At 42.8% G+C, this 25,357-nt stretch overlaps 1 protein-coding gene across 8 annotated transcripts in view; it reads left to right on the forward strand.

Annotated features, from left to right (window-relative positions):
- Positions 1-25,357, forward strand: part of LOC126253889 (protein lap4) — a 564,085-nt gene that overhangs the window by 280,585 nt on the left and 258,143 nt on the right. For all 8 annotated transcript variants that reach the window (XM_049955263.1, XM_049955269.1, XM_049955268.1 and 5 more), the window contains exons 6-10: positions 2,148-2,222; positions 5,582-5,799; positions 16,061-16,194; positions 16,414-16,525; positions 24,859-25,034. In XM_049955263.1, coding sequence (XP_049811220.1) covers positions 2,148-2,222; positions 5,582-5,799; positions 16,061-16,194; positions 16,414-16,525; positions 24,859-25,034 — 715 coding nt within the window. The remainder of the gene's footprint in view (positions 1-2,147; positions 2,223-5,581; positions 5,800-16,060; positions 16,195-16,413; positions 16,526-24,858; positions 25,035-25,357) is intronic.

Here is a 25,357-nt window from a genome sequence, read left to right on the forward strand (position 1 = left end):
CTGTTTATTACTTTGTGAGAAAGATAAAGTAGGATTCCAAAAACTGAATGTATTGTTGTGCAGGTATATTTAATAGTCTGCTTTAAAGACCATGCTGACACTCCGATTCAAGTGAGCAAACTGTTTGTTTTTGTCTTTATATGTATAAGTGATTTTATCCATTGGCTTGTGAATTTGTGAGATAAAAGTCCTTGTCTGGCGTAGACTACTTTAGTTAAACGTGTCATTGAACATTAGCCCTTTGCTTTTATGTTTTAATGATAGAATCTCTCTTCACACCAAGAATGTGATCAGGGTGTTGCATTTCCAATCCCCACCCTGCTGTCATGTTTTGTGGCAATTGTTATTCGTCTATTGTATCTTTGGTGGTGATATGATAGTTTCTGTGAAACCAATTAGTGTGTAACTGTGTATTTAGCCATTCCTAATCATCAGCTAATCCAGAAGAGACTTCCTTATCTTACCCCCTGCTTGCATATCAAGTTGATACTGTATTAAAAACTTTTTAGCTGTTTTGGAGCTGTAAAATGGGATGGATGGATGGGGTAAGGAAAAAAATGTGGAAAGGAATTTGGGGGGGTGGGGCGAGGAGGGGGATGTAGGTGTGCACATTACTTATGTGGACTGTCACCTTTATTTCCCAAGTACTTTCAGTGCAGTGAACAAACTTGTCCAATCACTTCCATGAAATTCTGGTGCTTGGAACTGTAGTCAACCCAGAATTGAGGGCTTAAATGATTTACTAATTTAAAACAATACGAGAGAAGGAAAGTTGCTACTCACCATATAGCGGAGATGCTGAGCCGCGGCTGTGAGTAGAAACTTTCCTTCTCTCGTATTGTTACATTCCATCCTGGATTTTCCATTGTTTGATTTACTAATTTAAAACATTGAGAAGCAAACTATTTATAGGAATATAGGAAGAAATGGCAGCCACTAGGTATGATGTCAAAGTGTTATTAGTTAATGTGACAACCAGTTTCAGGAATAAAGTTAATCATAAACAAGATTAAAGCCCATATTAGAAACAGCATAAACACAAAAAATTGTTAGCATAACATAAATAATAGGCAGAAGGATTATGTTGTCCAAAATGTTTAATCATGATTGAGGACATCGAATAGCAGTGATATGTATCTCTTATACCTGCAGTTGCATAATATTAGAATTTTTTATTAATGATATAAACAATGATGTTCTTACTTATGACACATTATTGTATTATTAAGTGTCCTTTCAGTGTTTGGAATGTGCAGTCTCCTGCTGCGTACATAAGAAAGCAGTTGATTTGGGTAATGTGTTTACTCATGCCCTGTATTGTATATGGCTAATTTATTTCTACACTTAATTGTGTTGTTTAGTGTCTGTTATTTGCTCAATATTTTTGACAATTTGATACTACTGCTTTTTATTTGCTTTTATGCTGATGCCGTGTTCGATATAGGTTTGTACATTGTTTAGGAACCACTTTTAATATTATGAGTTCTTGAAATAGACTGAATAATTAATTAAAAATGCATTTTGTGGCTTAGGTGTTTAAATGAAACAGTGGCTTCTCTATATAGGCGTAAATGAAAGGAAATTATGGTGTCAATTATGTCTGAAAATTGTTACATTTCCGGTTAACAAGTATCATGGACAGCAAAGCACCATTGAGAAGTGTGTAAAAAAGGCAAAAACTGATAGTTTTATGAACTGTAAAAGCTGAGCTTGAATATAAGCAGTACTGTTTGTATATGCTATTATCATTGTTTGTCTTTCATGTAATTAAAAAAATACAATAACTTGATTATGTGCGACAGATCTGTCACATTAATTGTGCTGATTAAAGTTGGTGGACAAATTACACTGAGGTTGTAGCATCTCTTTGCTGTCTCTCTTTTTCTCCTCTCGTCTTTCTTTTATTAAATGTATTGTTTTCTTGATTTGTTTAAAATTTCTTGAGACATTGTTGTAGAAAGTAAACATTTTTTTCCTCTGTTGTTGACTTTTGGCAAGATATTCGTGTAAGAGATGTATTGATAATTATTCTGCGCTGGATCAGTACTTCTCTGTATCTAATGAGTAGTCCTAAATTGCAAGTCTTTTATAGAATTCAATTATTTTAATTGTTGATGCTCATATATTAATTCTCTGTGGGTTTTCAGCCACATCACATTGGTAAACTTCCAGCACTACAAGAGCTCTGGCTTGACCACAACCAACTACAGCATTTACCACCAGTAAGAAAAACAAACAAAAAGTACCCATTTATCTTATGAGGCAAATAAAATATTCTGTATTTTCCTCAAACTTTGTCAGAACGAGTGTTACAAATAACAGAACTTTAACCATATTGAATATGTGTCATTAATTACATCCACTAGTCTTAAGCTAGTCTAATTAACAGATTCCATTAATTTAATTTCCAGATATCTGCATAAGATTTACTTTTAACATAAATATTAATTTTAGTTAAATTTCTTTCAACGTTGCTACATAGCCATGTGCATGTATGTGCATGATTAGTAGAAATGGAAAAGACCACACAAAGAAACTCGACATATTATGTGGTTGGGGCCCCAACATCCTCAGACAATACCAGAACTTGGATAATCCGAAAGGAAAATAAAAGAAGGGGGATCAAAGGTCTTACATACATACATACATACATACATATGGTTTTGGGAGGAAAACATTAAATGTATGATTGTAATAGTAGTAATGTTTAAATTTATAATGAACAATTACTACACTGCCTGACAAAAAAGTGATGTACCCAGCAGGGGAGAAGAAAACAAAATGAAACCTCATAGTTTGAAAGAGTATGTAATGTTATAGTAGTTGTACAAGATTTAGTCAAATTTGCAAAGAACTTGACTGTGAGAGTCCACTTGTAATTCTGACATTGCACCCCTTCTGACTTGGATACAGGCACTGATAAGGTTGAGAAGGGTGTCATGAAGCTGCTGTATCCTCTTCTGAAACAGGTGGCCCACAATTATTGTAGCTGGTCCTGGATGTCCTTCATACTGGCGCTGGGGAGTAGAAGTCTGAGCTGACCCCAAATGTTCTATTGGGGACAGATCTGGACATGTTACTGGCCACAGGTGTGCCTCAACATCACCCAGACAGTCCATAGAAACGTGTCACATGTGAATGAGTGTTGTTCCATTGCAAAATGGCAACACAGTACCGTCACATGAGAGGTAACACATGAAGATGCAGAATATATGTGATGTACCATGGTGCTGTCAAGAGTTTCTACAGCCAGTGTCAGCTGTGGTACCAAGAGTAGCACTGCTGTGCCTCTCCAAAACAGTCAGCAGTCCATGCTTCACAGTCACGGCACTATTCCAAACACAGCCTTGTGTTGTGCAATTAGCAGCATGGGGTGGTAGTTCCCCACTCTGGCTGCTGCTAATCTCCAACAAATGATGCAGGGTGACTCAGGATGTTGCAGTGAGTCCATTACTTGTTCTCGGATGGCAGACACAGATGTGAAGAGACCACCATGTGCTTGGTGAACAGTATGGTGTTCCTCCATTAAGATGGTCAGACATGGCCAACTGGAACCTTGACAAAAAGTATGTGTGGCCTCATAATCCTATTCAGTCTAACATTAGCCCTTTGTCACATCTGAAAGCACCACAAGTCTTGGATATTGCACAATTCCACCCACCAGCCAAATGAAACCCACATTGAGGGACACTTCCAGACTTTGTCAGGCATTGATAACACTGTCCCACAAGTGTATGCGGTATCTCTGTTTCCTCCATAGTGATCACTCAATATCTGATGCAGTACCCCTTACATGCCCTAGCTTTACCCAGCCAAGTAACAGCCCACATGCACTCTGGTGGCTCATGTACCTGACAGAGAGAATTACAATTCTAATCATTTATATACCTGCTAATAGTGCGTATGTGTACATTTACATTGGCATCTGACCATATCTTCCGGGTGCTCCACATTAATTTTGTCAGGTGTGCGATTGGTTGTGGTAGTAGTAGTGGTAGCAGTGCAGCAGTGGTGGTAGTATGCAAGTGTCACTGAAGGAGGCAGAAACCTACTTTTGTCTCTGAAACAATTTTCACTGGAGCACTGTCGTCACCACTGGATTCTTCGTAAAATTTTATTTTGACATCACCCGTTTTGTGAGGCATGTCTTCCAGCTGGGAGGAGTGTTCTGTGCTATTGTCAGGTCCTTAATTTCATCATCCTCTGTATTGTTCAGCAAGCTATTCCTCAGTCATTGTAGGTGGTTTCTTCAAACTGGCATGAAAACTTCATATAGCATGTTTGATGTTGATCCTGTGAATACGGTTTTCCAAAGGCATATGTCACTGTGATTAAGGAGCAGTTCTTGAAGGAGCAGTTCTTGAAGCAGTAGTTCTTGAAGGAGCAGTTCTTGAAGGAGCAGTTCTTGAAGGTGCAGTTTCTGGTAATGTAATTTAAAGGCTTCAGTAACTCTTTAGCATGAGTGAATTAAGCTTGCAATGTTGGGTTGTGGGGATTTTGCAGTTGTTTTTTAACTGAGTTTCCATGGTTGAGGTGGACTATTGCACAACCAGAGAAGAACTTTCCTTGGCACTATATTAGGTACAAGGGAATTTCAGCTTACAGAACAAACTCACCATAAGAGAGATCTGCTGACAACACATTTTGGTGTTCTGGACAGGCAGATTTTCAGGGGTCATATATTTGAGATCTCGGCTAGTCAGTTTTACTAATGTCCTTAAGTGGTAAGCAGTAGATAGCTTGTTACACCCATGGCACTCATCATTTCGTGAGACGAATGCTTTGGATAGCCACTTTTAAAAATTCAAAGACATCTCTCTGTGCTATGTAGTTGTTAAAATGTATAAAACTCTTTCTGTACCAAATTTTGAAATTTTTCACGAAAATACGCAGCAGATTTTTACCCCTTGATTGTAGCTGCCATACCTCATAAAGTTTGGTATCCAGCCAATCTTCCTTTGTGAATAATATTGCATCATAACTAAACCATACAGAGAGCACCTTCATCTTAGCAATATTTATGGACCTTGAAATGCACCTACTTCTAATGTGCTGCAGTTGGAACTAGCTGCCATATCTGCTCCTGAGAAAGTTGCCTGGTTCATTATTTTAGTAAACAAGAATGGCTGTGAATGCTGCCAAACAACTAATACTGGAAAATGAAACAAGAATGGTTCTGTTGTCCTGTAAATAGACATTCTGTCCATTACATCAACAGAGTAACCAATAGCACTGTTAAAGCAGGATGAGAAATTATTGTCTCTTTAATAGGTGTTAGTAAGGCCTTATATGTTTAATTGCACTGGAATGGCAATATTAATGAATCATTTATTGTCAATAAAATGCATAAAAATTGAATAGGAGGTTGATGGTCTCCTGTTAGCCTTGGAAAATTATGTACTCACTAAATTCCAAAAATACCTAAGGACAGTGGAAGATAAAATCTGTTCATTTTAACCTAGGATAATTGAAAGCTTGTGTAATAATTATTTTGATGATTGGGTCTCTAATTTGTGTTACTTACTTACTGTAATAAACACTGAAAGGGTTCAACCAGTGAACTATTTTTTTTTCCTAACAGGAGATAGGCAACTTGAAGAAATTAGCTTGTTTGGATATATCGGAGAACCGACTGGAAGATCTCCCAAATGAAATTGGTGGTCTGGAGAGTCTCACGGATCTGCATTTATCACAGAACATGATTGAGAGTCTACCAGATGGTCTAGGGTATTTACAGAAGCTTACAATTCTTAAGGTTGACCAGAACAGACTGGTTTCATTGAACCCCAATATTGGAAAGTAAGTATTACTAGAGTACTTGTAATTGTTGGGAATTGTGGTCAATGGTTTTTTGCAAAATTGTAAAAAAGGATGAAAAAAATTGTAAACTATTAAAGGGGGCTTTAAGTGAAGTTTTGCTAAAACCGTGTGTTGCATAGTTTCTTTCCTGCAATGTGCTCTGAAATAATACTTACCTTACTTAATTTCTTCCAAGAAAACCTCATTCAAATTACGTAGGCTCTGTTGTGTGTGTTAAAAGCCCTCGGCGTTAATGCTTCATACCTCAATTTGTATGTGTATATACTTCTACAAATAGTGTTTGCTACTATTGGTGGCAAATCTTCTTGCAATGTAGAGAAAGTGTTAAAGACGAGAATGATGAATATGAAGACAAGAAGGTAGCGAAAGAACCACACCAGCAAGACAACTGAACTAAAAGATCCAGAAAGAACATATGTAAAAAAAAGTGAAAATGTTCACTAGACACAAAAAGCTTAGTCTGAAACACAAAGATTGCACCTGAAACTTGCTGCAGCTTTGTAGTCGCATTTTGTCACAATACTGAAACAAGATGTATACACCCCAGGACAACCGGGAAATCCAGGAAAAACCTGGGAGTGAAAGCTGGAAATGTTTTAGAATTCTAGGAATTTTTAGAGTTCTAGTTTTCAGTTAACTTTTTACAATTTTGGATGGTAAGAACTGATAGTCTAACGTTCTGAAAACCACACTGAAAAACTTAATATCAGGTTGTGGCCTGCTTCATTGTGAATCTGGACATACGAATGTGCAGTTTAAGCGAAATTATGCAGTTTAGTATGGTTTACTAAAGTCCAATACTCTTGGAGTAGCCTATGATGTCCTGTTTCTTTATGACATAATGTAAATTCGTATGAACATACGGGCTTCCTAAGTCATTGTAGTCCTGCACATACAGTGATGCTTGTTTCCTGACTCTCTCTGGCAGCTGCTGAAATGAACCTGTTTCTAACAGGTTGCGGGAAAATATTACAAATGGTGGTTTGAGAAGCGTTAGTTTCAAAGTAAATTTCCGTTTACGCAAGATGAATTATGTTATGTGTCAGAATGTTAGATGAATTTATTAAGTCACAGAGCAGTCGACTCCCATTCAAAACTTAACACTTCGAGGAGCAGACGCTTAAAAGAATTTCGAACCTAGAAGACCTGACATTTATTCATTATTTAAAATATGACTGGCACATCTGTGTGATGTAGTGTAAAGTGTAACACACACAAAATGACCAATATTATATGTATACTCTATATATACTGTGTATATTAATTTAAACTCCTATATGTTGTTGTTGTTGTTGTGGTGGTCTTCAGTCCTGAGACTGGTTTGATGCAGCTCTCCATGCTACTCTATCCTGTGCAAGCTTCTTCATCTCCCAGTACCTACTGCAACCTACATCCTTCTGAATCTGCTTAGTGTATTCATCTCTTGGTCTCCCTCTACGATTTTTACCCTCCATGCTGCCCTCCAATACTAAATTGGTGATCCCTTGATGCCTCAGAACATGTCCTACCAACCGATCCCTTCTTCTGGTCAAGTTGTGCCACAAACTGATCTTCTCCCCAATGCTATTCAATACTTCCTCATTAGTTATGTGATCTACCCATCTAATCTTCAGCATTCTTCTGTAGCACCACATTTCAAAAGCTTCTATTCTCTTCTTGTCCAAACTATTTATCGTCCATGTTTCACTTCCATACATGGCTACACTCCATACAAATACTTTCAGAAATGACTTCCTGACACTTAAATCTATACTCAATGTTAACAAATTTCTCTTCTTCAGAAACGCTTTCCTTGCCATTGCCAGTCTACATTTCATATCCTCTCTACTTCATCATCAGTTATTTTGCTCCCCAAAGAGCAAAACTCCTATATACACTGTGTATATTAATTTAAACTATAGGCTTTTCCTATTTGTGTTCGTGCTACTTAACGGTGATGTTGCTATTGACTGACAGCACGTGGCCTAAGCTCTGAAGATGTGCTGTCATCGGCTGGCGAGATCACGTGATATGAGCTAATATTGGCCTACAATTGCACATCACAATCTCGATTTCAGTGCTTTGGAAACTAACGTCCTGTGTTTGGTGGAATTTGAATTTATAGTTTCGTAATACGAAATCCTGCAGCAGTTATCACCTCCCAATTTTTGTTCGCTGGTTCCTGTCCCATCGGTCATTCGGAGTTTACGTTGGCAACATTTTCAGTGGACCCAGAGAATGGTGTACCTGTCAGGTCTGTACTTAGTGTCCCTTTACCTGTCACTATTAAACGATTTGTGGCCTCTGTCAGGCCATTGGTCACCCGTGCTGTATGTGGACAATTTCTGTGTCTAGGATAGTTCCCACTCAGTGACCTCTGTGGAGCGACAGCTCCATGGTGCTATTTGGCATGCATCTGTGTTGACACACGTTTTTCACACTTTAAATCATGGGTAGTGATTTCCTGTCATTGTGCTGTGGTCTATCCCAATTTGGAGTTGTACCTGGGTGCCCAATGTCTGATCGTGGTCCCCCAGTTCTTTTTCTTGGGTCTTCTTTTTGACAAAAACCTTACTTGTTTACTCTACATCCGCATTCTGAAGATTAGCTGTTTCAATAAACTCAATGCCCTTCACTTTATTGACAACACCTCTCATGTCATCGATCATTCTACTCTTTTCCGTCTTTATGGGGTCTTAGATCTGTCCCTTCTGGACTGTGGTTTCAAATGTATGACACAACGGCCCCTTCTACACTGCCCATCTTGGAACTGCTCCACCATCGTGGTATCCATTTGGCCACTGGTGCTTCTCACACTAGCCCTGTTGATAGACTTCTGATTGACACTGGCAGTCCCAGCTCCTTGTTTCATTTGCCATTGCTGTTTGCTCTTTCCCTGCACACCCCTCCCACTCTATTCTTTTTATGACTTTGTGATGTCGCCCACCTGCTGCCTGCCCTCCGGTGGCATTTCTGGTTGGGCCCTGCCTTGCTTCTCTCTGCCATGATCTCCATCTTCCCTGTTTGTTCCGTACTCAATGCTCTTTCCCGAATACCAGCCCTTTGGTTAGCTTCTTGGCCCCAGATTAGGATGATCTCTTCCAGGGTCCAAAAGACTCCATCATGTTCTGTTGTTTGTTCTGCTTGCTCTTACAGAAGTTCCAGCGTGTTGTTATTTTTTACACTGATGGTTCTAAATCCGCCAGTCACATGGTGGATTATGCCTTCAGGTCTTCTGGTAGCAAGGAATGCCATCTCTTGCCTGTTACATGTGGGGTGTTTACTGTGGAACAGATAACCATATAACAGGCTCTTTGGTTTTTAAATGGTCCTCCTTCACCTGAGTTTCATTGTAATGACTTGATGAGCAGCCTTCAGCTATTAGCCAAGGTTTTTCCTGCCACCCCTTGGTGTTTGCCATCCACCACCTTCTTGCTGATCTTGACCATGCTGCTTGTTCGGTTGATTTCCTTTGGTTTCCTGGCCATCCAGGTATCCCGGGTGATGAGCTTGGCAGTCATCTTATCTGGACGGGGGTTGGGATGGGGCTACCACCTACCACCGTTCACCATGTGACCTCTCCAAGGGTGGATTTCCAGCTTCACATCCAATTCCTTTTTTCTCAGTTGTGGGCTAACTGTTGAGGGCCATCCCCATTGTCTAGTAAGCTTTGTGTAATCCAGGGGACTCCTATCATGTGGTGTTCTTCCCTCTGCCTCTCCCAGCAGGAATCTATCATCCTTTGCCGTCTCTGTATCAGCCATACCAGATTGACACATGAATTTTTACTTTGTGATGAGTCATCACTCTTTGTAGTTGGTGGGGACCCCCTCATGGTGGTCCATATTTTGCTGGACTGCCCCCACCTTTTGCCCCTACGTTCTAAATATGCCCTCCTACTCTCCTTGTTATAGGTGTTCGCAGATGGGCCTCCTACAGCTATGTCCATCCTCATATTTCTTTGCGGAAGTGATTTGTCCTCTCAGATTTAAGTACCTGAATTTCTTTCCAGAACTGGAGACCCTTGGTTAGTGTTGGCATTGGTTTGGGATGCCTTTGGCCTTTCCTTCACTCTGGTCAGGTTTTCTACCCCTTTTTCTGGTTTTGTCTGGTCATTTGTGCTGTTTTGTTTCCCCTTTTCTTGTGTCTTCTTCTCCTGGCGTTTTGTCTTGATTGTATCACAATCAAGGTATGGTGTGGGACAAGGATGGGTTGGCAGTAGTGCTAGCATTCCATTGCACATAGCACATTGGGGGCACTGTGTGCTCTTGCCCCCTCCCTGCCTCTCCTTCGCCTGATGATCCTTCTTAATCTTTCTTTGCCCATTTTCCTTTCCTATCAACTGGACTGTGCTGTTGATGTTGATTCACCCTTAGTATCTGGCACATTGGGTTGTGGTACCAATGACCTCCACTCATCAAATCAACCAACCAACCCCATCTACCCCAAAGTGGGATGCACAGGCAATTATTGTGCATTTGTTTATTGTAATACTCCATTTTTGCAAAGTATGACTTCTACAACACAGGAATTTTAAAAAGTTGTGATGAAATAAACTGCCAGAAAAGACTTTTTTTATTATTGTTTCACATAATAGGAAATTAGGAAGTGACTACAGTTGATAAAAATCTTGGGAAGAGCATATGAATGGAGTAATTACAGGCAGCTTCACTTCTCATTCATTGACCTCGCCTTCTGTTGGTGTTGGGGACATTTGGAAAGTGTCTTGAAAAACTCACTATATCCTGTAGGAATGTGAGGTATGGCTGTAAAATAATGGGACTGATGCTGTTGTAGATTAAGTACACATGTGCCATAGATGAACAACCAATAGCTGTGCAGCGTGAAGCCTTCTCAGTCAGTGCATCATCTCTAGTGTCTGGAGACAAATCATTGTAGCCGTGGCCTTAGTTTGTGCAAGAGCTGTTTCATTGTTTCGCCATAAAATGATAATTGTAATAAAAGAGCAATGACTTGTCTCCAAATTTCACATAAAACTTGAAAAAACTATGACTTAAACCTATCTGTTACTAAAAGAAGTCTTTGGAAAAAGACTGTTCATCATGTACCCAAGTTTACTGGTTCAGGCATTTGCAAGATGGCCTAGTAGAGTCATACGCAGAACGCCATTCAACATAAAAAAAAGGACAAAAATCTTGAAAAAGTAGGTAATCTTGTTGAATCTGACCATTGATATTAACAAAGAATATGTAAGGCAAATTTTACACAACCAGTTCAACATGAAAGAAGTGTTCGTGAACCGGTACGGAAAATTCTCCTGATCGAATAAAAAGCAGCTCATGAAAATGTTCATACTAACACTTTGAAAACCATTGAAAATGATTCTAATTTCTTGGAAAGAGTGATAAAATGTGACAAATGGTGGTTTTTCCTTTATGATCCAGAAACTAAGTGCCAGTCCAGGCATTGGAAGGGCCCAGCTTCACCAAGATAAAAAAAAACCTCAAGTGAGAAAATAAAGATTCAGAGCGATAATGATAGTTTTTTATATTCATTGAATTTTATATCTTGACTGGATTCCTTTAGGTCAAACTATTAATGAACGTTACTGCCTTGAGATTCTTGCTCAAATCCATGAGAAAATAAGAAAAAGTGACCCAAATTGTGGAAGAACAAGTCATGGATTCTGCATCAAGACTGTGCACTGACTTGTATCACATTGTCTGATGAAAGAGTTTTCTGTTGAAGTAGAGCCCCAGTGTTAGACCCACCCACCTTATTTGCCTGACCTAGCATCATATGGTGTTTATCTATTCCACAAGCTCAGATCTGCATTAAAAGGTAAAAAATTTCGGTTCATTGAAACAGTGAAAGAAAAAATGCAAGTGTCATGAAGCAGCTCTCAGAGAGAGACTTACAGCACTGTTTCAATTAATGGAAAGTTTGCAGGGAACATTGTAGGGATAGAAGAGGGGAGTATATTGAGGGTGACAGTTATTAAATATGTATTTTTTGGAGTAAAATGTTTTACAACAATAGTCTTGTTATTTTACAGCCACACCTCATATGTTGTCAAATTTTTTGCAGATTATTGGAGGACTGCCATTGAGATATGCTTTATCATCAGTAGATTCTGAGGGATATCGTAGCATTTAAGAGAAAACGTGTGCTTGTCTAGTCCATCCATCAGCATAGTAATAAGCAACACTCATCCATTTCATATCTGATTTGTGTTCAGCATGCTTCAACTTGGACAATTGAAAAGTAATTTTATTTTTCTTGGGAATACCTCTTTCTGCTGTTTCATATGATACACACCTTTTTATAGTGCCTGGTCCACCATTTCTTGAAAACAAAAATACCGTCTGAATATGCTACTTCCGTGGGTCTTTTTCATAAGCTCACAGCTTTTCAAATTTGATTAGGTATGCCATTTTTGCATATTGTAGTTCAATTGAACACACAAAAGGTAAAGAAAGGGAAAGCATCAAAGAAAATGTAATTGCAATTTGAAGTAGTGTGTTTATCTTTTTAGCTGCAGAAAGCTTAGGTGATAACCAAATCATGAATGTAAGATGGAAGTAGAATCTTGGTAAAATGTGAGGGGTGTTCAAAAGGAAACGTGCAAAACAACACTTTGTGGTATAATAATGTACTGAAAGCTCTGGTTGAGAATAAAGAATTACTTATGAATAAAGGAAAGGTAGAAGTGCTGCGTCATCGACTGATACGCCAGGAAAAGGTACAGAGCTTTGCTTTGCTAGCTGTTGGAGTGCAGTACCTTTCTCAAGCTGTAGGAGAAACACACACACACACACACACACACACACACACACACACACACACACAAAACAAACTCACTCCCCCCCCCCCCCCCCCCCCCCTCTCTCTCTCTCATGCACTTGCCTGTCTCCTCCCTACATTGTGATCAGTCAATTGCCAGGTCTCTCCTGGCCCACGGTGAGTGTACTGGGATGAGGTGGGGGGTGGGCTGAGAGATTGAGAGAGGTGGGAGGCAGGAAGTGGTTGGTGGCAAGCATCTAGCAGCTCATGGGAAAGTGGGGAGCCGTCCATGGGCTGGCTAGAGGTGCAGGTAGAGGAGGCAGGTGGCAGATGGCTGGGCCTGTGATTTCACAGTCTAGGGTGCAAGATGGCAGCACACAACTAGTTGACACATATTGAGCGATGGCAATGGGGAAAGGGTTGTGGTTTTTGTGTGTGTGTGTGTGTGTGTGTGTGTTGTTTTTTTGTTTTTTTTCCCCCCCCTCCTATAGCTTGAGAAAGAAATTTCATGCCGAAAGCTAGCAAAGCAAAGCTCTGTATGTTTTGTTGGTGATGCAGTGTTTCTGCTTTTCAGTGAATTGGTTCTTTTATTCATAAATAATTCATTATTCGCAACCAAAACAATGCTTTGGGTATTGTTGGTCTTTATTCAAAAGTACTCACCAGAGGCCTGAACATAACTATCCCACGGTTTCATGAGCTGAGGGATTCCCCATTTCCAGAATTCCTGTGGCTGTGACATGAGCCACTCCTTTACTGTGTCCTTCAGTTCATCATCTGAGCTGAAATTCTTCTGAGATGGTTGTTCAGCAGGCCAATTACATTTAAGCTGCAGGGCAATATGTGCAGGGCTGGCCCCTATTCTGTATCTTTCCGCCATTTTGCTGATCGGTTTGGTACACGAGCACACCGAATGGTCTTGTTTTCGAAAGAGAGCCCCAACGTTATTCTGTAAGCATTTCGGAAGCAATGCCGAACTGCCCTAGTGAACAGAAAACAGTTCTCAGTTCTCCTCGTACCAACCAATCAAAAGCAATCTGCCTCAGATCCGTGCATTCAAGCTGGAACGCCACAGTGACATGAACTCAAAAGTGGCTAGCAGCCGGCACAGAAAAAACGGGGTTTCAGTACTTAATACTGTTCCAATTTTGCTGACCGCGTGCTTCCATGAATGCGTGATAACAATAGAATATTGACGGTGTTCTGGAAACTGTCATAAATGTCACATTATGTCATTTTATTCTCATTCACATCGACGTCTTGTTTTTGGTTTTATGTTTCAGAATATGAGTTAGGAATGGAGTGTAGTACCACATTGTACAGGTACATCTATAGAAGAATGGAGTGTAGTACCACATTGTACAAGTACATCTATAGAAACACCTGAAAAATTGTCATTTTTTTTCTGTTTTCCGTCATTCCTTAGTTGCTTCAAACTTCATGGAGGTACATTCCCTCTACTCAACTAATTGAAGGCAGTTTATTTATTGCCATACGCGTTTTGCTTCCTTTATTTGTGATGACGCTTCACAAATGAAAGAAGCGAAATGCATATGGGAATAAACTGCCTTCAATTATTTGCGTAGATGGAGCACATCTCCACGAACCCGAAAAATTGTTTAAAGAGAGTGTCAAAGAATAAGATGATGCATAGAATGTGGTTGTAACTCGCTCGCAGAGATCCAAATGATAAAGTAGCCTACTTCCCTATATGATACATCAACAATTTTGCTCATAAAAACAAAATTTAAAAAAAATCACCTTTTCAAGAGCGTGTGGCGAGTGTAGCTATAGAAGTTCATTGTAGTTTATAACATGCACCTGATGAATCAAAATGTTTCATATATGGTGGTATAGTCTGAAAATACTGTGGCGGGAATTTTTCATCTCTGTCTACTGTTGGTAAGGATTCTATCGCAAACAGATACTTGTGACAAGGTACGTATTCAAAAAAAATGGGGAATTATTTGTGACAAGAAGTAGTATAAATGTCACTGTCAGTAGTTCTTGCACAGTACTTTCATCTTTCATTTCTTAATAAACATATGGAAGTCACAAAATTGGAGATACTTATTACTGAGAAAGCACGCTCTTATGTGTAAATTACAGCGAGTATTTCAGAAAACTGCTTAACTTTGACGATTAACGAAGTCTCAGAATGTGTTACAAACACGAAGAAGATAAAATATTTTTGCATCCTGCAGTATACGAACCTATGTCTTTTGTCACGGCAGTTCATTGCTTCATTACTACAACTCGTTATTTTATATAATTCCATTCGAGAGAGAGACAGGCTGACTTCATTGCCAAATGATGCGGGGGTAAGCCGTAAGTGCATAAAATTTTGGATGGTTTCCTCTAACAGGCTTCATAAAATTCCATTGCATTGTTACTTAAAAGTTTTAAATGCATTTTGATAATTAATAAATAAACCATTTGCAGAAAAGAGTATGTGAAGTCACTAGTAATTTCAGCTAACACTCAAGATGTATACGTAAGCAGAGCTGACTTTTGAAATTTAATGATTTTTTAAACTTTTAATTCTAACAGGGGAAGATAGTCTATTATAAACTCACTTTCCACACGGACGCGTCCTTGTTTCTTCAGTAACACAGTCACTAGATCCGAAACTAAAATCACTTAATATGTTTAAAATAACAAATTCTAGGTGTAAATAAACCACACCGAACCGAACAAGGGGGCCATACCGAAATTCAAAACCGATCAGTATCAGGTCTCAGAAGCTTACTGAATAGGAATGTCGGATATATAAACCAAAATTGATGTCACTACTAAAGCTAACCCACTGCACCGATCGGTATGAATGATACAGAATAGAGCCCCAGGCTGTAGGGTGGGTACTCAAGCTGCTTCCACTTGTACATGGCCATTACACTTCGTGTAATCTTGGAGATGTATGGATGTGCCTTCCCATGGAGCAGAATCACTCCCTCAATGAGCAACCCAGGCCTTTTGCTCTTGATAGACTGGTGTAGTCTGCAGAGTGTCTCACAGTACATGGCACTGTTAATGGACTTTCCGTGCTTGAGGAATTGGACATCTGACATCGAAAAAGACGGCGAGCATCACCTTGCCCGCTGATGAGGATATAGCTTTGATTTTTTAGGAGGATGTGATGACACTACATTCCCGTCCCTAGATGTCTAACTATGTTATCCCAAAGCAGCATATGCAAATTTCAACTGATTTGGTTGTTACAATGTTTCGTACCTTTCATATGAACACTCCTTATATTAAGATGAAGAAAGCTCAGAAAAGTCCTGTGGTGTCTTACTTCCTGAAAGAAGACGTGCTCATGTCACCGAAGAACCACTTCTACATCCTTTGCATATGCTCCAATTGCTGCTGCAGACACACCTTGTGCAGAATTTACCTCAGTGAATGTTGGGGCTATTTACCAAGTGCTTTGCAAATGTAACAAACTTACTTGCTTCTTTTTTCATAAAAGATTATCTTCCATTTTCTGTGAAATGTGACTTAGATGTTTGTTTGTTAGATGTGAAAACCTTCAGGAACTAATCCTGACAGAGAACTTCCTAATGGAGCTCCCAGTAACAATAGGAAATCTGATCAACTTAACAAATTTAAATGTGGACCGAAATATCCTGCAGAGCTTGCCAGTAGAAATAGGTGAGTTTTATCAATTCCATAACTATTCACTATTTTTTTAGTTTGCATTCTCCATCAGTGCTGTTTTTTGGCTTAACTTCTGTTATGAAGTAAGAAGTGATACAGTTCCCTGCATTTTAAGCACACTTAGTAAAGCATGATCATATATTAAAATAATACTTCATGTGGGTTTATGATGTTACAGTTAACATAATATTTTACCTGTTCATTTATTTACAGGACGACTGTCACAGCTTGGAGTTCTTTCATTACGTTATAATAAACTGCAATACCTTCCGTCGGAGGTCGGAAACTGTTCAGAACTTCATGTATTGGATGTTTCTGGAAACAGGTAATTGGCCCATCTTTTCCATTTCAGTTGTTTATTCATACCACACCTGTAGAATGATAGAATCTTGAAACATTAAACCAGTCATCAACTTCGAAGTTGGTTTTAGCACCATGATAATTTACTCATTGAATGCCCATTGGAGGTGATAAAGCTGTTAGCTTTGCTGGGTGAAACGCATCACCCTCCTGGCTATGAGGTGTACTTACAATGCAATACGCAATCCAATTATCATTGCAATGTGGGAGCACTGTAACAAATATGTGAGAAAAGGCTCTGCACGGGGAGGTCTTTGTTTGAGGTAGGAATTTGGGTAAAAAGTTTTTAGTGTAGCTCAGACTAGCAACTATTTGTACAGCCATTGGAACATGTCCCCCCCCTGCGGGTCCAGGGTAAGAATAGGCCCGAGGTATTCCTGCCTGTCGTAAGAGGCGACTAAAAGGAGTTTCAACCGTTTCAGCCTTCAGTGATGGTCCCCCTTGGGGTTTGACCTCCATTTTTCAAAATTCTACAGAAGTACGAGCCTTTTGGGGAAGGACACCTTACGTGGTGTACCACTGGTCCTCAGTGCACTAAGACCTTGGCACTCAGCATTGTAACGGCGTTGTCACCATACCCACTATTCCTCAAATTGGGCCTAAACGCCTGATGGGTTGTACAAGTTACGCCCATAGTGCGTCCCCATCTGCACCTACGATCATGATGGACTTTCCATGGCACCAGAAATCCAGCACAGTAGCCAGCGCGTTGTGGTGGGGTCGTCATGTACCCTCTAGGTTGTAGCCCCCTGACAACACAGGGATCGTACTGCCGATACCTGAGCTGCACCCTCCCCACGTCGGCCAAGGAGTAGATGCCCGTCTCCTTGGGGCATCAGGAGTACCGGCAACGGTCATCCTGCCAGGTGGCCCTTGCTGAGGCTGGGTGACGCCCGTGGGGAGAGCCCCTGGTCGGAGTGGGTGGTATCGGGGCGGACATTTCGCAGATGAAACGTCAACACGTATCAGGTCGCTCTGCGGCCGAGTCTTTCAAACGGAAAGGTACTGTCTCTAGTTCCGGTTCTCCTGCCCTTTCCCTCTTGGCCATTCCCTGGGAGGAGGGACAGGCCCGCCGGCTTGGGGCGAAGTACTTCCCCCGCTATTTGGTCTGTTCTCGAACCGATGGGGGGACGTTCGCCACCTCCAAGCCCATGTTCTTTGTTCAGCACATTGAGGACATCTTCGGGGAAATCGAGGCTCTCAGTAAGATGCGTTCGGGGTCCGTTCTTATAAAGACCACCTCCGCCACACAGTCGGCGGTGCTCCAGGCGTGCGACCGCCTAGGGGATATCCCAGTGTCCATTGTCCCGCATCTGGCACTAAATAGGACGCAGGGGGTTATTTTTCATCGGGACCTCCTGCTGCAATCTGATGAGGAGCTCAGGGCTAACCTGGAGCGCCGAGGCGTGCATTTCGTCCGGCGAGTCCAGCGCGGCCCCAAAGACCGTCGCATCGACACTGGGGCCTTTATCCTTGCCTTCGAGGGGGACGTTCTCCCGGAGAAGGTAAAGGTGATGTGCTACCGGTGCGACGTGCGACCTTACGTCCCGCCTCCTATGCGCTGTTTTCGGTGTTTGCGCTTTGGGCACATGTCGTCACGGTGTGAGGCTGAGCCCCTTTGTGGCGATTGTGGACGTCCTCTTCGTGAGGAACATACATGCACCCCACCACCTCGGTGCGTTAATTGTCCTGGCATCCACTCGCCTAGATCCTCAGACTGCCCCGCATATCAGAAGGAGAAGAAGATACAAGAACTCAAAACTTTGGATCGTCTCTCTTATTCTGAGGCCAGGAAGAAGTATGACCGCCTCCATCCCGTGCCGTTGATCACTTCGTTTGCCTCAGTTGTGTCCCCTCCTTCCGCGGTATCCTCACCCCTATCCTGTCCCCCCTCCGCCTCCTCCTCCCCCCATCCGGGGTCTCTGCCTCCGCCTCCCAAATCCCTCCCTTCCAAATCCTCCTCCCCCGTGGCCCCCGCCCCCTCTGCCGCAGGAGCCACCCTTCCTCCTCCTCCTCCTCCCCCCCCCCCCCCCCCCACGCCGCCTGAGAAGCGATCCTCTTCTCAGGCGTCCATCGGGGAAACGTTCCGGACCCCAGCTTCCGAGGTCCGGCGTTCCAAAATGGACCCCACGCGTGAGGACCTTCTTCGGGTGCAGCCCACCACCCCTATGCCTCCTCGGACTTCCAAGAAGACCCCCAAGAAGTAGTCTCTATCCCCATCTCCACCCCAGCGCGTTTCGTCTGACGCTCCATCCGTGAGTCGCTGCTCCCGGCCGTCCTCAGTTTCGCCGGGACGCTCTGCTGCCAGGCGCTCAGCTGGCCTCTCGTCGGCAAATGATGCTGCCCCTCCTACACCACCAGGGACAGCGGCCGCAGCTGGCGACGACTCGATGGAACAGGATCCGCCTCCCGCCGGTTGTAGCGTTGTTCCCTCGAAACCTGGCCCTCCGTGGGCGTCGAGGTGACCAGCTCTTCCCCCGTCTCGTTCCCCCTCTTTTTTGACTAGCGATGGCCTTGTTACATTGGAACATAAGAGGTATTCGATCTAATCGGGAGGAATTACAACTGCTCCTCCGCCTGCACTGTCCGCTCGTCCTTGGTCTCCAGGAAACCAAGTTGCGCCCGACTGACCGTATTGCCTTTACCCATTATACCTCGGAGTGGTATGACCTCACCCCTGTGCACGGTATCCCAACTCATGGTGGGGTCATGTTGCTCGTTCAGGATGATGTCTATTACCATCCCATCCCATTGACCACCCCATCCAAGCAATAGCTGTCCGTATTACTCTTTCTGCTTTTACTTTTTCAGTTTGTATCATCTACACTCCATCGTCATCCGCTGTTAGTCGGGCTGACATGATGCACCTGATTGTTCAGCTTCCCCCGCCGTTTTTATTGTTTGGCGACTTCAATGCCCATCATCCCCTTTAGGGCTCTCCTGCATCCTGTCAAAGAGGCTCACTCTTGGTGGATGTCTTCAACCATCTCAATCTTGTCTGCCTCAATACTGGCGCCCCGACTTTCCTCTCGGACTCTACTCATACCTACTCCCACTTGGACCTCTCTATCTGTTCTACCACTCTTGCCCATTGGTTCGAGTGGTATGTCCTTTCTGACACCTATTCGAGCGACCACTTCCCCTGTGTCGTTCGTCTCCTGCACCACACCCCATCCCCACGTCCTTCGAGCTGGAACATACCGAAAGCTGACTGGGGGCTTTACTCCTCCCTGGCGACCTTTCCGGACCACGATTTTCTCAGTTGTGACAGTCAGGTCGAATACCTCACGGCTGTTATCATCAATGCTGCCGAACGTTCCATTCCTCGTACTACCTCTTCTTCACGTCCCGTTTCTGTCCCCTGGTGGAACGAGGCTTGTAGAGACGCTATCCGTGCTTGACGACGTGCTTTACGCACCTTTCGCCGCCATCCTACGTTGGCGAATTGTATTGGATACAAACGACTCCGAGCGCAATGCCGTAGAGTCATCAAAGACAGCAAAAAAGCTTGTTGGGCCTCTTTCACCAGCTCCTTTAACAGTTTTACTCCCTCTTCTGTCGTCTGGGGTGGCCTGTGCCAGCTGTCGGGCATTAAGGCCCACTCTTCGGTACCTGGCCTGACCTCAGGTAATGAGGTCCTCGTTGATCCTGTGGCTGTCTCCAACGCCTTCAGCCGGTTTTTCGCGGAGGTTTCAAGCTCCGCCCATTACCATCCTGCCTTCCTTCCCAGGAAAGAGGCAGAAGAGGCTCGGCGACCTTCCTTCCACTCGCTGAATCTGGAAACTTATAATGCCCCCTTTACTATGCGGGAACTCGAACGTGCGCTTGCACTGTCCCGGTCCTCTGCTCCGGGGCCAGATGCCATTCACGTTCAGATGCTGGCACACCTTTCTCCGGCGGGCAAAAGCTTCCTTCTTTGTACCTACAATCGCGTCTGGACCAAAGGTCAGGTCCCCATGCATTGGCGTGACGCCGTCGTTGTTCCTATACCCAAACCCGGGAAGGATAGACACCTTCCTTCTAGTTACCGCCCCATTTCTCTTACAAGCTGTGTCTGTGAGGTGATGGAGTGCATGGTTAATGCTCGGTTAGTTTGGATTCTTGAATCTCGACTGCTACTTACCAATGTGGTTTTCGTCGCCGCCGCTCCGCTGTTGACCACCTTGTGACCTTGTCGACATTCATCATGAACAACTTTTTGCGAAGGCGCCAAACGGTAGCCGTGTTCTTCGATTTGGAGAAGGTTTATGATACCTGTTGGAGAGGAGGTATCCTCCGCACTATGCACAGGTGGGGCCTACGCGGTCGCCTGCCCCTTTTTATTGATTCCTTTTTAACGGATCGAAAGTTTAGGGTACGTGTGGGTTCCGTATTGTCCGACATCTTCCTCCAGGAGAACGGAGTGCCTCAGGGCTCCGTCTTGAGCGTAGCCCTTTTTGCCATCGTGATCAATCCAATTGTGGATTGCATTCCATCTAATGTCTCAGGCTCTCTCTTTGTCGATGACTTCGCGATCTACTGCAGTGCCCAGAGAACATGCCTCCTGGAGCGCTGCCTTCAGCGTTGCCTATACTCATGGAGCGTGGCAAATGGCTTCCGGTTCTCTGAAGAGAAGACGGTTTGTATCAACTTTTGGCGATATAAAGCGTTCCTTCCGCCATCCTTACATCTCGGTCCCGTTGTTCTCCCATTCGTGGAAACAACTAAGTTTCTAGGGCTCACGTTGGACAGGAAACTGAGTTGGTCTCCACATGTCTCTTATTTGGCGGCCCGTTGTACACGTTCCCTTAATGTCCTCAGAGTTCTTAGTGGTTCATCTTGGGGAGCGGATCGCACTGTCCTGCTTCGCTTGTATCGGTCCATAGTCCGATCGAAGCTGGATTATGGGAGCTTCGTCTACTCGTCTGCTCGGCCATCCCTCTTACGCCATCTCAACTCCATCCACCATCGGGGGTTACGTCTTGCGACCGGAGCCTTCTACACTAGTCCTGTCGAGAGTCTTTATGCTGAAGCTGCCGAATTACCATTGACCTACCGGCGCGACGTACTGCTGTGTCGGTATGCCTGCCGGCTGTTGTCTATGCCCGACCACCCCTCTTACCAGTCCTTCTTCGCCGATTCTCTCGACCGTCAGTACGGGTTGTATGTGTCTGCCCTGCTGCCCCCCGGAGTCCGCTTCCGTCGCCTGCTTCGACAATTGGATTTTGCCCTCCCTACCACCTTCAGAGAGGGTGAGAGCCCGACACCACCTTGGCTCCATGCTCCGGTTTATATTTATCTCGACCTCAGCTCACTCCCGAAGGAGGGTACTCCGGCTGCAGTGTATTGCTCACGGTTTGTCGAACTTCGTGCTCGACTTGCCGGTCACACCTTTATTTACACCGATGGCTCCAAAACTGTCGATGGTGTCGGCTGTGCCTTTGTCGTCGGGGCCGCCACCTTTAAATACCGGCTCCTCGACCAATGTTCCAGCTTTAGGGCTGAGCTTTTTGCTCTCCATCAGGCTGTTCAGTATGCCCGCCGCCAGCGCCATTCATCGTATGTACTCTGCTCTGACTCACTCAGTGCTCTTCAGAGCCTTGGAGCTCCCTATCCGGTCCATCCCTTGGCTCAACGGATACAGCAGTCCCTCCATTCTTTCGCTGATAATGGTTCTCCTGTCAGCTTTCTGTGGGTTCCCGGACATGTAGGAGTGCCTGGGAATGAGGCTGCGGATGCTGCAGCCAAGGCTGCAGTCCTCCTGCCTCGGCCAGCCTCCCATTGTGTCCCGTCATCTGACGTTCGTGGGGATGTTTGTAAGAGGCTTGTGTCATTGTGGTGGGATGCTTGGTCATCCCTCCAAGGAAACAAGCTCCGGGCAGTAAAACCGCTTCCAACTGCTTGGACAACCTCCTCCCGACCATCTCGGCGAGAGGAGGTCCTTCTGACCAGGTTGCGGATTGGGCATTGCCAGTTTAGCCACCGCTACCTGCTCTCCGGTGACCCAGCCCCGCTGTGCCCTTGTGGTCAGGCATTAACAGTGCGCCATGTTTTATTGTCGTGTCCCCGCTTTAGTCAATCTCGTGTTGTCCTGTCCCTGCCATCTACTTTACCGGATATTTTAGCTGATGACGCTCGAGCAGCGGCTCGTGTTCTGCGTTTTATAACTTTGACTGGCTTGTCCAAAGACATCTCACCTTTTTACTTATTTTATCTACATCTTTGTTAGGTCTTTCTGGTGTCCCCCCCCTCCCCTTGAGTTTTACTAGATTCCCTGTGCTCTAACAACAGTGACTGGGCGCTAATGACCTCAGTAGTTGAGCGCCCTTAAACCCCACAAAAAAAAAAAAAACATGTGTCTTACTATAGCTGTGTTACAGTTTATTAAGCAAAGTTGGAATGACGAACTGGAGCTCGCACCCAGGCATATTGTGTGAGTCTATTAATCCCTTTGACATAAGTTTTAATTGGGCTGAAATTAATGCTCAGCTAATGGCACTGTTTATATGTACACAATTTGGATTTTACATGAAAAGGGGAAAAAATTCTGTGAGGTTATTGATGTGTCCCACTTCCATACATTAAACTTTTATGAATCAGTTCAGACTTTGCATGAAGTTAGATAAATGGATAAAGTCAAAACAATTCCAACCCCCCCCCCCCCCCTCCCCAAATTAATCATGTCTGTTGTCATGGTACGATGATTTACAAGTTGAGCTAAATGCAGCTGTAAAGTTCATTTTTATGCTTGGAAATGGTTTAAACTGAATCAAATAAATAAAAAATGCAGTTCTACAATTAATTCAGATTCTAGGTGCAGAAAACACTTTTTTGTGCATTCTTTTACAAATGCCACTTGTGTGTTTGAAACTCGTGCGAATTGGTTCAAATTTTGCAATAATGTAGACAAGTACATGTTATTCATGGCTGCCCTGTTGTTTTGTGAAAGCTGTATCTGTTGCCACAGTATAAGCAACATGGTTAAAAAAACCAATACCGGATCAGCTATCGCCAGAGTCAAGAGAAATATACATCAGTTGCCAAGCTGTATGGCCTAATGCCACAATTGTGCTACAGTAAAAGTGGGGAACCAGAATGAAAGATGCTCCTTTCATAGCACAAAAATGGCAAATGTGTCCTATGCATTGTTAAGGATTTAAAAGAAGGGAACTAGCTTTCTGACTTATCTGGCAGTTTCAAATACTTATAAATCAAAACATCTTGGCATATTAAAGCTTTTTTACAAGTCAGTCCTACTTCCTGCAGTCCAGTGAGCGCTCTTAAGTGCAAGGTGTAGCACACCTGCATTTTACAATGTATAGGCTAAAGTCTCTGATCCTCTGCCCCAAATACAGATGATTCACCAGCCATAGTAAACAGTATATATCATCATATGGCTGAAGAGCATATGTGTCAGCTAAAAAAGTTTTCCTGGAAAGAGGGTGGGGGTTCATGTACAATCTCTGGGGGTAGATTCAGTCCTGGGAGAACACTAAAGCAGTTTTGTTGTAATTTCTGGGGGAGGTGTTTTTTCCCTTTTCCCCCATATCTCGAGGAGACAATTTCTCCCCAAAACTCACACCTATTACGTGCATTGTGAGGAGTGTAAAAACAAGTAATAGACTTTCGTGTGCTTCTAGAGAGTGGGATGCATCTACAATAGGAAGTGCATTTATTGTAGGAAGTATGTCAGAGTGGGGATGCTTCCATCCTAAACTTTAATGACACATTGTGTCATATTGCACAACATGACAAATGATGGTATGTGTCATGTTGCACGACATGACATCATGTTACTTAACTTTACACGATATATTATGTTGCGTGACATGGATACTAATGCTAACAAGTGAAAAAACACACACGTCAGGATGTTTTGGTTGAAATATCTTTGAAGTTGCATTATAAGTCAAAAAACTAGCTCCCTTCTTTCACATTCCTAACTCCATTGAGGACTTATTCACCTTGCTTGGTAGGAGCGTTTTTCATGCTGGCAATAGTAGTAGTTACTTTTTTAACACATTAAAACCCAAATCAGTAATAATCCATTTCTAAAGCAAAATTAACAGGGTTCTGCACATCTGTTAGACCAGAGTTAGGCTGTTAAAATGTTGAATAGAGGATGAACTGAAAAAATTGATGATGAATTGCAGATACAGCTTTTAAATGGAAAAAAATGTATTTATGGTGACAGTTAATTTTAGTGTATATAGAAATATGTCAGTCAGTTTTATCATTCACCAATGAATATTTTTTACATCACATCATGATAGTGTTGTTTTGTGACATAGTTGTGCTACAACATATGTTGAATTCCAGGTTACAGTATCTGCCATTTTCATTGACAAACCTGAATCTGAAAGCTGTGTGGCTGGCAGAAAACCAAGCTCAACCAATGCTGAAATTCCAAACCGATGTGGATGAAGAAACAGGTGAACAGGTTTTAACTTGTTTCTTGTTGCCTCAACTTGAATACCCGGAAAACGCTAATGCAGGTAAGCATCAAATTATATTAAGAGACATTGGTGAAAGAAATATCAGTGAAAATGAGTCTGTTGCTCTGACACTGCAATTAACTCATTATTTACGTTTTTGAAGTGCAATTGGATCGGTAAGAATAAATAATTTGCTGTGTGAATTTTCAGTAATTTCTTATTTTCATATTGTTGTAAATTGTAAGTTAATAGAAAGATCTCTAGTGCTGTCTGTAGAGGTAGAGAAATGTGATAAAAGAACTCCTAATTTATTATTATGCTGGTAATAAGTCTCTCTGTTTGAACAAAAATGAAACAGTGTGAAACATCAAATATTGAGCCTT

The sequence above is a fragment of the Schistocerca nitens genome, chromosome 1 (assembly GCF_023898315.1).
Source record: "Schistocerca nitens isolate TAMUIC-IGC-003100 chromosome 1, iqSchNite1.1, whole genome shotgun sequence".
Taxonomy (NCBI): domain Eukaryota; kingdom Metazoa; phylum Arthropoda; class Insecta; order Orthoptera; family Acrididae; genus Schistocerca; species Schistocerca nitens.